The 14,612-nt window shown below is 32.1% G+C and overlaps 1 protein-coding gene across 1 annotated transcript in view; it reads left to right on the forward strand.

Annotated features, from left to right (window-relative positions):
- The first annotated feature begins 7,166 nt into the window (after positions 1–7,166).
- LOC105620405 (pyruvate kinase-like) overlaps positions 7,167–14,612 on the forward strand; it is a 57,881-nt gene continuing 50,435 nt past the window's right edge. The window contains exons 1-3 of the mRNA XM_012201902.1: positions 7,167–7,457; positions 7,533–7,719; positions 7,920–8,441. Of these exons, the coding sequence (XP_012057292.1) occupies positions 7,167–7,457; positions 7,533–7,719; positions 7,920–8,441 (1,000 nt within the window). The remainder of the gene's footprint in view (positions 7,458–7,532; positions 7,720–7,919; positions 8,442–14,612) is intronic.

Raw genomic sequence — 14,612 nt, forward strand, 5'->3', positions numbered from 1 at the left:
CCTTAAATTTTTAATTTTTTTTTTTTTTTTTTTATTTAATTTCGCCGGAACTATTCTTAATTTTGAGTAGGAACTCCAGAACTCTTCGGGATACATTCGAATCTGTGACCAAAAAATTTCATTTTTTGAAAAATGAGGTACCAACTTCACAGAAGTATAAAGTCCACGATATTGTTTTGATTGATCGCGAGCTTATGAAATCACTGAGACACAGTGATTTCAATTTTGCACGAACAATTGGGTATGAAAAAGCTATCTGCAAGATGGGTACCGCGTTCACTCACTGTGGACCATAAGCGTGTGATGATTTCAAAACAATGTTTGGAGATGTTTCAACGTAATCTAAATGAATTTCTGCGTCGATTCATTACTGTGGACGAAACATGGATACATTATTTCATACCCGAGACGAAGGAACAGTCAAAACAATGGACTTCACGGATGAACAGCTCCGAAGAAGGCGAAGATTTTTGTTGTTAAGTGAATATCTGATAAAAATAAAGTCGGTAATATAAAAGTTATAGTGTCAATCATCGATAATTTGTTGAACGTCAGATGCCAATCAGAATCAATGATGTAAAAATTACAGCTTAGTAGTTTAACAGTTATTAAAAAGAAAGAAAAATGTGATATTAATACGCAGTTTTGTAAAAAGTAAATTCATAAACTTATAGCAGAATCTAAGGAGTCAAAGTGAACTATTTCTTTAAGCTCGATTAAATGCACAAATTCAGATGAAAAAATCGGCACTATAAAATAATAATAGGTAAATTAAATTAATGATTCTTGTATCAAATAATATATGTTTACATTTAATAAATATTCAACTGGTACTATTCAAACAAATATTTATTAAAATTTACAGTACATTTTTTTCAGTGTATAGACAAATTGGAGTTGAGCCTATCGCCGCTAGGCATACTAATACTTTTTCTTGTTTTTCTGTAATGCGTTTGTCCCTGGTAAGGATAGAATCTGGAAAAGAACTTTCTTATTAAGATTAGGTGAGTTCATATTAAATGCAATTTTTTATTTTCATCTACCGCAATCTCCGTTGAGATTGATGTGTCGTTTTTCTCCCCTTTCTCTTTTAGTTCAAAAGAGTTAATCTATTGTTTTATATAGATTGGACTGAGGGAATTACGAGAGTTTCCTGTGATTTTCCTTAAGGGAAAGGTGATTCTTTTTTACGATAATCAATGTGATGCAGTGATTCCTCATATGTTATATGAATTTCGACACTTACCTGCTTGGACTGTTAACGTTGTGACCGACTTGTTGAAAAAGATACTCGAATAACTTCGAGAACGTTGTCTGTCTGAGTGCTGTGAACTTCCTGCAGACAGCGAGCTTAAACTAGTACTATTGCCTAAAATAAAACAAAGAGAAAAACTTGTAGATTCTTCATTCTGCATATGAAAGTAAGTAATTGGCTTTTAGTGAGTCATTGGCTATGTCAATGAGAACTTTTAGCCATTTAGACTAAACAGTGACTTGTACCGTTTTCATGTCGATATGGGACGTCTTATTCTCCAGAGGAGCTTGTCCGACTCTGTCACTTACAATTAAGCAAGTACTTGACTTTTTTTTGATAAGGCAGAAGAAATTGTGCGAGAACGGACCGAAGATTATACGGGATTCGCACTCATTGAAACTTCCTAACCACAGGTCGTGTGTTGGAGGGCGCACAGCATGTAACTACTAGTGCGACTCAGCCTGCCGACTCTATTGCTGGCTCCTAGCCAATAAGTCCATGAGGTCGTTATCTACTTCAGAGCGAGTACATACCGCCCTGGGAGCCCCACCTCCATGAGGGAATGGCGAGGGTCGGAACCGGATTCTCGACTCATGATCCTTCCTCGCTAGAAATAAAAGCGCACAGCGCTGTCTTCGCACTGGTCCCTACTAAAACCGCGAAGAAGAGATGCGGGGGGGGGGGGGGGAGTTCAGCTCCGTCCTTAATTTCTCCGACGCCAGCGTCATTGCACGTAAATGCGCGCGGATGACCTCGGCATGCAGTTGGTGATTGGGCCCCTAGATTTCACTATGAGGGGAACGACTTTTTTTCATCTTTTCTCCTTTTTTTTTGAGGATCTCTTGCTCACAGAAGGAGGAAATCACTTTTCACGATCTCTCACTCCGCACCACAGATTATACCACGGCCGGGAGTAAGAGGTCATCTCCCATCTCTTCGATTAGGACATCGCGCTCCGTCTCCTAGGCGAGGCACTTCGCTAGGGTATGCTGGAGGCTAGGGTGTCCAGATGTACTACGCAATGATAACTTTTTAGCAATACATAGATATTTACCGAAACATTCGTGACCAATAAGCACCTATGTCAGCCAGTAGGTCAGCCCGCCATGCGCTGTCTATCCAGTCGCGGAGGATACAATGGCCCCGATGGTTCGATTGGCGATAAGTTGCGCGTCCAAGAGGCAGGACTGCCACTCCTCCATAATGTAATTCCTCGCTGCTTCCCCCATCATTCGTGACCCGCCAAGCGACGCTATCATACGGTAAATGGCCTGTTTTCTAGCCAGAAGGTCAGTGGACCCGCGCGGCGGTGGCCGTGGCATGCGACACAATCCTGTATTCTCTGGCGATATGTAGAACCAGTTGCCATTGGACGCGAAACAGCGTCTGTTTAATAACTAGTTGTCGCCTCCGCATCCTATAGGATCCCGTAAAAGAGCTCCGCCACAGTGTGCATATACATCCGACGGATATCAAAGATTCCCTGGGTACTTCCCCGATATCATCCTTATTGTTTAATAAACGTTAAATAAGGATGATATGACACTTGAGAAGAACCCCGATGGGAATCAAAATGCGCCTCGACAAACGCTATTCAGTCTGATACAATAATCATTTCATCCTTGTTTAATATTAATGAACAACAACAATGTAATGATATACTGTATCTATACATTAAACTGTAATGATAATAATTAATATATATGATGTTACAATAATAAAAGAATTTCAAGATAATTGAAATATTTATTGATTTTTGGTAAACATAATTTTTTTATTTTTAACATAAATTGAACTATTGAAAATTTATGTATTTGAAATTGTTAGATTTGGAAGGTAGGATTAAGATATAGAAAAAATAGAATTTAATATTTCTTTTATGCAATATAAAATATGAATATATTCATATTTTATATTGCACAAAAGAGAAATATGAATGTTATCCTTTTTTTACAATTTATTATATTTTTTTTTACAATTTATTATATTTTACTATTTATATTATATTTATTATATATGTTTATTCTTATATTTAATTGTTCTACATGTACAAACCGTGTGTATTTTTGCTACTCTATGTTTGTAACCAAAAACGATACTGCTTTAAAATGTAAGAAATACATATATGCCATTGCTATTTTTGCTGTGCATTATATACTCTATTCATGGTAACCTATCTATGGTCGAGAAGGTCGCTATTACGTCAAATGGTTAATGTAGTGAAAGTATTCTTCCATAAAATAATATTTTTATCTCTTACATTGCTTGATTTTATTATCTTGAAAATAAGCTCTCATGCATGTTAAGTTTATAATGAGATTTGTTATTGATAGATATTGTTTATTACTTTGATTATTAATGTAATTTAGTTTATAATTTTTAAATTCGATGTGTTTAAAACCTTTGTGAGTTGTGAATAATACATATATAAAATCAAGTTTTAAATCATTCATTGATTCACTTTTTTATAACATTTTTTTTACATTTGACAGTATGCACAGGGGCGATCTCGCAAATTTCAGTGACCTTGAAGTATGTTATCAAGATCATGATCCCGAACGACCTCCAATAAGTTTTAGTTTCTCGTTATTCATTAAAAAAAAGTTATTAACAAAATAAGTTTAAGAAATAATGTCTCTTTTCTATTACATAAAACAAAAATTCTATTTTAAAATAAATTTCCTGCTTAAAAAACAAAAATTTTCTCTGAAAACATTATCTTTTCATATAATTTCTGTTGTTAAAGCTGAAAATTTTTTATTTTGTAACGATTTTATTTGTCGCGAAACGAGAATCATCTTACATTTTTTTTCTGTCTACATAGGAAGAAATTTGAAATAACTTCTCAGTGACGAAGCTGAGAATGCCAACTCACTATAAGCGATTGCATTGAATCCAGTGTGGAGCTGTCATGGCTCCAACTTGGCAATGATACGGTTCGAATTTTCGTGTGTTTTTTAAATTTAAAAACCATTTAATGAGGCGTGCATGCTCTACAGGCGCGACAGATAATGATACATATTGCATCACATTACGTATTTCATTCATATGAATGAAAACTACATCACATCATTCTACGTTGGAGTTTATAGCTTCAGCGCGGTGTTGCAAGATTTATAAAATTCACACATATGTGCTAGCGCAGCGTAAGCCGCTATCAGCGTATTTTACTATTACATATTTTACTATTATCGTTATGCCCCTCTTATAAAAGTATAGAATATGATATTAATGCATTAGAGATTTTAATCAGTGTGGATAAGAATGAATCAATCTTGTGAACAAGAAAAAGAGAACATATATAAACATATTTTATATTGTATAATTATATTTAAATACATATTTATATTTAATTTCATATAAATCTTTTTTTACAGAATACTAATAAGTTTATTTATTCCAAGTGATATAAAATTATTAAATTTTTATGTAGACAATATCTAGCGTTTGGGAAACGCTATTAACGCTATTTGTGTCATTCTATCATTCAACTAATATATGTTTAATATATTGTACTTAATGTATCAACATTTTCTACAGCATTAATATTAACATTGATTTAAGATATAAAAAATGCATCCCGGCGCTAAGAAACGCTCTATAATGAATTTGAATACGAGTGTGTCAAAATCAAGTCACATAATCTAATCTACAACGTAGTGTTCGCATGCGCAGATAGGTACGTCTATTAAACTGGCACAGCCACTTCATTACAATCAAACGCGACCGATATCATTTTTTGCTAATTTTTTGCTCTATCCCCGATGTTTTTGCTCTAGTCGATTCGCTAAAATCCATGGCTATGCTAGCTTAAGACTAAAGTTAGCACAGCACACAAAGAAAAATAGTAATAAATGAAAAATCAAGTACATATTATTGAAAGGCTATTTTTTGCTAACTTTTTGCTCTATTCCCGATTTTTTTATTCATTGTTTAAGTCAAAAATTTCAACCAAGAAATTATGGCTGTGCTAGTTCGCGTACAAGAGTAAAATACCTTAAACTGATTTCGGTCTTAAAATGTAGAATTAATTGCTTTAAGAATATCTCAAATCAGAATTTTTTGCTCACTAAGTCGGAAAATTCGACTAAGAGTGCGGCTGTGCTGGTTCGTGTACAGTATCTTAAATAAGAGTATCTTAAAGCAATTAATTGCAGAGCTAATTTTGGTCTTAAATTTCTAGAATTAATTGCTCTAAGAATATCTTAAATCAGAATTTTTTGCTCACGATTTAAGTCGAAAAATTCGATCAGCAGTGTGGCTGTACTGGCTCTATTCTACAAATATTTTAAGACCGAAATGAGCCCAGCAATTAATTGTTTTAAAGTACTTTACTCTTGTACGTGACTCAAAAATCGGGAATAGAGCAAAAAATTAGCAAAAAAATAGCCCTTCAAGAATATGTATTTGATTTTTTATTTGCTTTTTTCTTTATAGCTGTGCTAACTTTAGTCTTAAGCTGGTAAGTTATGGATTTTAACGAATTGGCTAGAGCAAAAAATCGGGGATGGAGCAAAAAATTAGCAAAAAAAAAATGTATTATGTTGTAGCAAAAATGATATCGGTTGCGTTTGATTGTGCTGAAGTGCTTAGACGTCAGATAGGTCCCGCCGGGGGATTTATTCCACGAATTTTGCAACACTGCTCCAGTGAGCGCTACGGAGTCGGCATGCATCCGATTCGTGCCAACTCCAGTTAGATAGGGTACCACGGAGTAATAAGGAGTTTAAACTCAAGCGGCCGGTCCCAAAAAAAACGGGCTCGAACGGTCTCGGAAAAGCGCTGTATTGAAGAATAATTTGAGCGCTCTTGTCGGAAAAAACTGTCAACTTAGAGGATTTGATAAATATTTTTCTTCCCATTTTCCTGTAATTCTATAAATTTATGTATTTTCATGCGTAGAATATATTCTGAGAAGGAAAGTTGTCGTTCAAGGCCTGTTTTTATTCTTTTTAATTTCAAAGTTTTTTGTCGATAAGTTAAAAGATGATAATTTAACGATAATTTATGACTATGCATAATGTATGTATTTTTCAAATAATAATATTGATGCATTTACTATTTAATCAAATAAAATTAAATTTTATACAAATTGGAATTTCTGTATTAAAAATAAAACATGCATACATATGTGTTCCGTACACGTTATCAAATGTTATATACTTCTAACTTTTTCCGCAATTAAAATCGTATCATCTCGATTTTCCATGGATTTTCCGACATCGTGTTTCGAATCCATTTTTATCCTCGAATTTTTGATCTTCTTATTACTCCATGTAGAGTACTATATAAAGTAGGAATGTGCATCCGTATTGGCTCTTAGTCAGTGTGAGAAAATTCGTCTGACTTTTCATGTGAAACGAGTTTCATCCTATATTATCCTTTCTTGCCAAGGAGCGTCCTCGTGAAGGTTCCTGCCCCTCCTCCTTCTGCTCAGAACTCGTTTTACATAGAAAGTTGGACGCATCTTGGCAGGAGGGAGGGAAGAAGATAAAATCAAACTTGCTTTGCATGGAAAGTCGGACACTTCTTGGCAGGAAAGGGGGAGATGGGGTGAAACTCGCTTTGCGTGGAAAGTTGTGTGCCCCCTAGGCAGGAGAGGATTTTATTTTAAAACAGAAAATTTTTGTTTTATGTAGTAGAAAAAACATTATTTCTTAAATTTATTTTGTTAATAATTTTGAAACGCATAACAAGTGACGGCCAAATCTTGTTGGAAGTCATAATCTTGACAACATATGTGAAGATTTGAATTTTATGAGAAGTATGCCCTTAGTATGCATAATTATTTAATTGACTATTTTACGATTTTATTTTTATAATCCGAATTTCTTCAAATTTCATTGAATTGTTCTAGATGGCTGACAAGCCAAATACCCTGGCATTATACTCTCAAAGTCAATTAGATCATATGTGCGCTCTGGATATCAACAGTCAAGTATCTTTTGTCCGTTTATCTGGTATCATTTGCACAATTGGTCCTGTATCCAGATCTGTGGAGATTTTAGAAAAAATGATTGAGACGGGAATGAATATTGCTCGATTGAACTTCTCTCATGGGTCTCATGAATATCATGCTGAGACTATCGCTAATGTTCGCCAGGCGCAAAAGAATTTAACTGCCCGTGCTGGTATCAATATTCCTGTTGCTATTGCTCTTGATACAAAGGGTCCTGAAATCCGTACCGGTCTTTTAGAAGGCGTACGTAATTAATACATCTAAAATGTAAGAATTAATTCTTATGTAATAGTAAAATTTATCATATTATTTTAACAGGGTGGCTCGGCTGAAGTTGAGTTAATTAAAGGCCAGACTTTTAAACTATCCACTGACAAGGCATATATAGAGAAAGGAAATGCTCAAGTTGTGTATGTTGATTACGAAAATATCTCAAAGGTATTAAAGACGGGCAATCGCGTATTCGTGGACGATGGTTTGATTTCTCTCATTGTTTCCGCTATCAGTGAGTACATTTGTATGTGAAAATATAAAATTGAAATGTTACATGTGATACGTTTCTGATTATGTAATAGCATTTGATTATTTTAGCTTCAATTTTTTTTATCAACTGTTTTTGCGCATTTTGATAATAAGAAATGTTACTATATATAACAATACATACGAAAAATATATGGAATGTTACCTTATTTATTCATTTTTTAGGCCCTAATTTAATCTCTACAACTGTTGAAAATGGTGGTATATTGGGTTCGCGCAAAGGTGTGAATTTGCCAGGAGTGCCAGTGGATCTTCCAGCAGTGTCGGAAAAAGATAAATCCGATCTTCAGTTTGGTGTTGAACACGAAGTCGATATGATATTCGCCTCCTTTATTAGAAATGCTGCTGCATTAACTGAGATTCGTGATATTCTCGGTGAAAAGGGTAAAAACATCAAAATTATATCGAAGATCGAAAATCAACAGGGTATGACGTATCTTGATGAGATTATTGATGCATCCGATGGTATCATGGTAGCACGTGGTGATTTGGGAATAGAAATACCACCGCAGAAGGTATTCCTGGCACAGAAGTCTATGATCAGCAGATGCAACAAAGTTGGCAAACCAGTAATTTGTGCTACGCAAATGTTGGAGTCTATGATAAAAAAACCACGTGCTACGAGAGCCGAAACTTCAGATGTTGCTAATGCCATTCTCGATGGTGCTGATTGTGTTATGTTGTCAGGTAATTAATTTATTTTGATATTAATTTATTTTGATATATTAGTATTAGAAAAATGAATATATAATAAAACAAAATAATATTAAGAAAAAATTCTCAAAATAAATTAAAAATTCAACAAAAAAATGGGCTAATCGAAATAAGAACTATAAGTAATGTGTGTAATTCAAAGGTCTAATTTCTTAATCCATAACACGAATGACATTAAATTAAAATCTGTACATGTTTCGGCTAATTTTATTATTAATCTTCTTCCAGCAATCAGTTAATATGAACAATTACAGTAGTATATACATGCTTGAAATCCGCCAATTTTAAGCAAGCATTGCTTGTCAATCACTCTCCTATAAAGAATAGAAACTCGCGCCAGTTTGAAAGCTGGATGGTACCGAATAACTAAATATCTTAAATGTCAATCTAATATTAGACAACTCAAAATTAAATATTCATAATCATGAGAAATTTTCATCCGAACAAAACTAATGCACGATATATAACAGAATAATATTTAATATAAATCATTTGGGACCTTGAATTTTGGCAGAAATATTCCAAATGATGTCTTTGTGAGACAAAATTGGATTTTCACCGATAAGAAGGTTTAACGTCAAATATTTAAATAAAGTTATATACCATCTAAATGGATTTCCTTTATACAGCTCATTTCAAGTCACTTCCGAATAATCTTGATGTTGATCTCTTGATCTCCAAAAAGATTTATCCTACCTTCGTGCATCTCTCTGCAGAAAGGAGGTAAATGGAATAGATCTCGTTTCGCGTGGAAAGTTATCCGAAACAGGGGGAAGATGGAATGAAACTTCGCGTAGAAAGTTCTGCGCCCCTAGATACGGAAGCAACATTTACGAAATTCCATTCCAACGACATAACTTTATGTAAACATTTTTGATATTAAACTTTTGTATCGGTGAAAATCTATTCAAAGACATTTATTTGACATTATTTGAAATATTTCTATCAAAATTCAATCGGGCGTGGACGTTTTTGGAAGTTTATCCATCATTTGTGTAATACTAAAACTTGAAAAATATTTGTAATGAATTAAGAATATGTATCACAAAGATATTGCTGATACAGTGTCAAAATTCAAACTAGCGTATACTGATATCATGTAACAAGTAAAACCCAAGTGTGTAGTACTTTATTTTCATTATTTATTGAATTTTATTGATATGTATCGTTGTATAAAAGATATGATATCAACAACTAGCGTCAAATTAAATTCTACTAAATAAGAACCCAATTAAGAATCCGAATATCCTTTGTTATTTTAAATTCAGTAAAAAAGCGATTCAAATAATTAAAATAATAAATATATAATATGAAAGAGTTATGAATCAAGCTGGATGTTTTATGTTAATAACTTTTATATAAGCAAGTAATCTATATTGATGATATTATAGACAATATTTTTACGTATAGTAAAGAACAAAAGCAAGGAAATATATAAAATTATGCAAATTCCATGACTCGAGTAACTAGGCTACAAAAAAATAATCGATCTTCCTAGGAAAAAGACTTATCACATTCCGAGACGATGACCTCTTTTGAAACTGATAATAATATTAAAAGAGAAATATCAAGCCTCTAAGCAAGTAACTAATAACGGAGACAAAGATAAAATACTGTGCATTCATTTAACCTTGGGTGGCATTCAAGGAAAAGATCACTTTTTTTTAAATGGAACTCCCTATTTTCCATACTTTGCATACTTTTGTATCTTATCTTGAGAGCTTTCCAAAACACTAATAACATATTTTTTCATTAAGTACTCAGATAGTCAAGTCTGTAGAAAGCAGATTTTTTAAATGTCTGCTACACACTATGCCAACCAAATAACAACAGAATTAGATGTACATAATACTGTTGATAGACTGCTAAAAAAAACGTAACAAAATCCATAAACGTCAGATAATGTCGACAAAATCTGCTTAATTTCTGTCAACAATTTGTTTTCACATTATGTCGACAGGTGATGTTAACATAACACACAAGCCTAATGCGAACGCAGTTGCTGGCAGACTGCCGTCATTTTCTGCTCGAACCTGAGAAACAGTCTGCTAGAAAACTGCAGACATTTGACTATCTGGGTACTTTTCAAGTTTTAAGAGTTGAAAGTTACAGTACTGCATTTAGCATTATCCTAAATATCTAACCGACAGCTAAAGCGTCGTCTACAATGGCCAGTATTAGTAGTGATAAAGATGATACATTGGAAATAACTGATTTTCCGGTATAATAGGGCGTAAAGTAAGTGAATGGTTGAAATCCATTTCCTACGTTCTACTCTCTTGTTGCTTACGGACTACTTCTACTACTTATTATAGACAATGCCTTAAACCTCTTGAATGTCATTCAGAATTTTGACCTTATCAATTGATAACATTTATCAATTTCTTTTTGGAGATTATATCTCTTATTTTCATTTTTGCATTGAAAATCACAAGGCTTCAAGTAATTAACGCGAGTCCGCCTCTTTACGTGGCAAGTTGTGAGCATCCGAAATTATCAGATCTCTCAATAAATGGCTGAATCGATCAATTTCGCGATGTGAAATACGAAATGCCAAAATTTTACATTAAAATACGCGTTCTTGTCGCCCTCGAAATTGTTGTCTGTTTAATATTTTAAATGGCAGATGGCACTCGTTTGTGCGACATTACTTACCTATAGTTTCATTAGCATTGTATCGATATATCGATAGAGAGCTAGATTGCTATCATTCGTGGTATTGCTTCGTGAAAATATATCGTTATCGTAACGACCGCAGCGGAATTCTGCAGATATTTTATATAATAAAAAAGCTGCGTGTACTATCGTTATGAACTCATAATGACTGCATAACAAGTTACAGAAAACAGGCTCTGCACAAACTTTTGCATAACGCATAATGCATAATGTATAAGAAAATTAATCAAAGTTTCTCTTTTCCTTGAAATGGAAGGAAAGAAAGGATTTCGATTGGTTGATTTGCTTATACACTATATGCTATCATGCGTTATGCAAAGAATCTGCGCTGCGGCTTAATCAGATATGTAAATTCTGAAATATCTGAATTATTCTAAATTTCGTAGAAAAAATGTGAAAAATTTTTTTAAAAATTACAAAATTATATGGAGAATCATGTGAAAAATTCGTTTATTTATATACAATTTTATATAATTTATACAATTACAATTACATCTTACAAGGGAATGGTCGAAGTTAACTCTCATCAATTTTAATGAACTTTAGATGTTGTAGATCATGAAAAAATATTAGACCCATTTTTGTGCTTATCTCAAAGTTTAGGGATGAAACATCTCGAAAATAGTAGATTGTGTTTGTAGATTGTATTTGTCTTATAAATATCTTTTAAACTGCGAGGTAATGAGGTATATCCAAAAATATTTTATATACAAGTTGCATGGTTTCTTATGCTTTGTATAATGGTATAAAAGACATGTTGCCAAAATCAATTTTGGAACTGATTGTTATAAACAATTTTTACATTAATAAAAAACAATTTAAGAAAGAGTTATACTTCTTTAATAATTTTTCCCATACGATTGATCACTTTTTCTATATCAATTTTTAACATTTTGTTTATAACAATTTGTTGCAAAATTTATTTATTAATTTATTTTTGCAACTTTTTTATACAGTTATATAGAGCATAAGAAACTAGAGAACTTTTATATAAAACTTTTTTATATTACTGTAAATATGAAACGCCACTACGGTCTGTTAAGATGTTGAACTATTATATATATTCAACTACTATTATATTCATTAATTCATATAAATGAATTAATTTCAGAAATGATAATTGCGTGCCGATATGATTGTCTTTCAACGCAATCAATCTGAAATATTAATAATCCCCCAAATTTCTCAAATTTAATCTTAAAAAAACTGTAATAAACTTATTGCGAAAAATATTGCCTCGGCCGGGAATCGAACCCGGATCTTCTTCATTCCGTGTGAGTGTCCTAAGTCTTTAGACTACCGAGTCTCAACGATTTTTCCTTTGCAAAAATTTTATTTTCAAATTACAAGAAGAAATAGTGTATCACGGGCCGCGTAGAGAAGACAGGCAAGAGCGATGTTCACAGTTACATGCGAGCGCTTTACGCGCGGCATCAACGGACGCATTCATGTTTATAAAAATACGGTTCTTCTTACTTTTCCCCTCTATCACACTATTTCTTTGTCTTTTATACATACTTTAAATATGCTAATTTCGTTAAATTATAAATTAGAATGATAAAATTAAAATGAATATAGAACCCTTTGAGTACCGGATTGTTTTTTAATTATATTGAAAAATTATTAAAGAAATGTTATAAAAAAGTGAAAGTTAGATAACAATTACGTGCGATAAGCATTATAAAACTATTATTGACATACAAATCAAACAATTATTTCAGTACGTCGAATTGTAAGAAACACTCTTAGAATTCGACTGAAATACTTGTTAAACTTAATTGTATGTAGGCTATAATTGTATGTAGGTTATAATACTTGTAGCACGGAATTATTTTATGTTGTCCAATTTCTCACTTTTATAAAAATTTCTCTAACCATTTTATCTGCGCTATCGCGCTCGTAGCATTTATTACATTATTATGAGAAGTCTTATGACAAATGTGATCGCGCTTTTAGCAGTCAAAGAGTTATGAATGTTTAAAACAAAAACGCCAAATAAAGCCAAATAAAATCTTTAAAATCTTATTATTATCTTAATTATAAAATTTTTATTACTTGTAGATGTTCAATGATTCCATCTCTATGATTTTTGCTCTAGCTTTTTGAAACAGTCGAAGGAATAAGTTTGGATGCATCTTAATAAGTGCTCGATACGGTTTACTGTAAATCACTTTTTTCACTCAAATATTAAATCTTTTAAATATTTAGATATCAAGTTATATGTTTTCACGATAAGATTCTTCTTTTATAAATTGTGTTACGTTTCAACATATTGACACTTCGATTATTGGCACTCATTTGATAAAACGAAGAATTTATATGTATATATATATATATACAGGGTGAGGAAAAAGTATGGAAATCTTAGAAAAATCTCAAAAAATATAAATTTTACAGAAAAATATTTCAAATAAAAGTTGTAGGATTTAAAAAGGTCTATTCAATAGTCTCATCAATTTAATTCTGGCTGGCGTTGAGATCAAAGTCATCTTGAATTTTTTAAATGGAACACCCTATTTTTTATTGCATATTCTTATAGTTTTTCTCAATATTCTTTCAAAGCTTTATAATTTTATTTATTTTGAGTCAGCAGTTTTAAAGTTATTGAGTAAATTATAATAAGAAGTAATAGACACCCGAAGATTAGGATCGGAATGTGATCCAGCCAACTAAGGCAAGGTCGGAGGATGATCTAAGCTCTTAGATCATCCTTCGATTTTTCCTTAGTTGATCATATTCACTCTCAGTTGTTTTCACGGCTGCTCACTCTCAATTGTTTTCACGGTTACTCATTATTAGTTGCTTTTAAAATGCTGCATCTTACTGAACATAAATGTAAATAATGTTATAATTCCATGATTAAATTTTGCACAAAAAGAGATGATAAAATCGTGTTAAACTCCATGCAATAGGTAGGTGTTGTATTATTTCTTTTCAATTACACTGTATTCAATAATTTGCCTGTCTTTGAGCTAAAATTATTGAGTACAGCGCAATTGAAAAGAAATAACACATATCTATTGCATGATGTAAAAGTTATTTGTTTATAACAATTAATTGCAAAATTGATGCAATGTATTTTTAATGTCAAAAATAGTGTTTTATGCTTCGGTATTTATTACAATTGTCATTTTTTGGTTATTCTTGGTGATATGCATTGGAAGGAAATGACTTTTCATAATTTTTTTTGCGTAAATATAAAAAATGTAACAATGCTTCTTTGGTCATTTTTTTTGTACAATTAATTGGTGTAATCAACATTTCTTTACAATTCGATTTTTTAATAATTTGTTTATAACAATTTGTTGCAAAATTGTTACAAATATATATATATATATATATATATATATATATATATATAATAATAGTAAGTAATATACTAATAATAATAATAATTATTTGTATACTATATTATATAATTAAATATATTAATAAAATAATNTNTNTGNGNTNTCTACTATGNANCAA

The sequence above is a fragment of the Atta cephalotes genome, assembly GCF_000143395.1.
Source record: "Atta cephalotes unplaced genomic scaffold scaffold00026, whole genome shotgun sequence".
Taxonomy (NCBI): domain Eukaryota; kingdom Metazoa; phylum Arthropoda; class Insecta; order Hymenoptera; family Formicidae; genus Atta; species Atta cephalotes.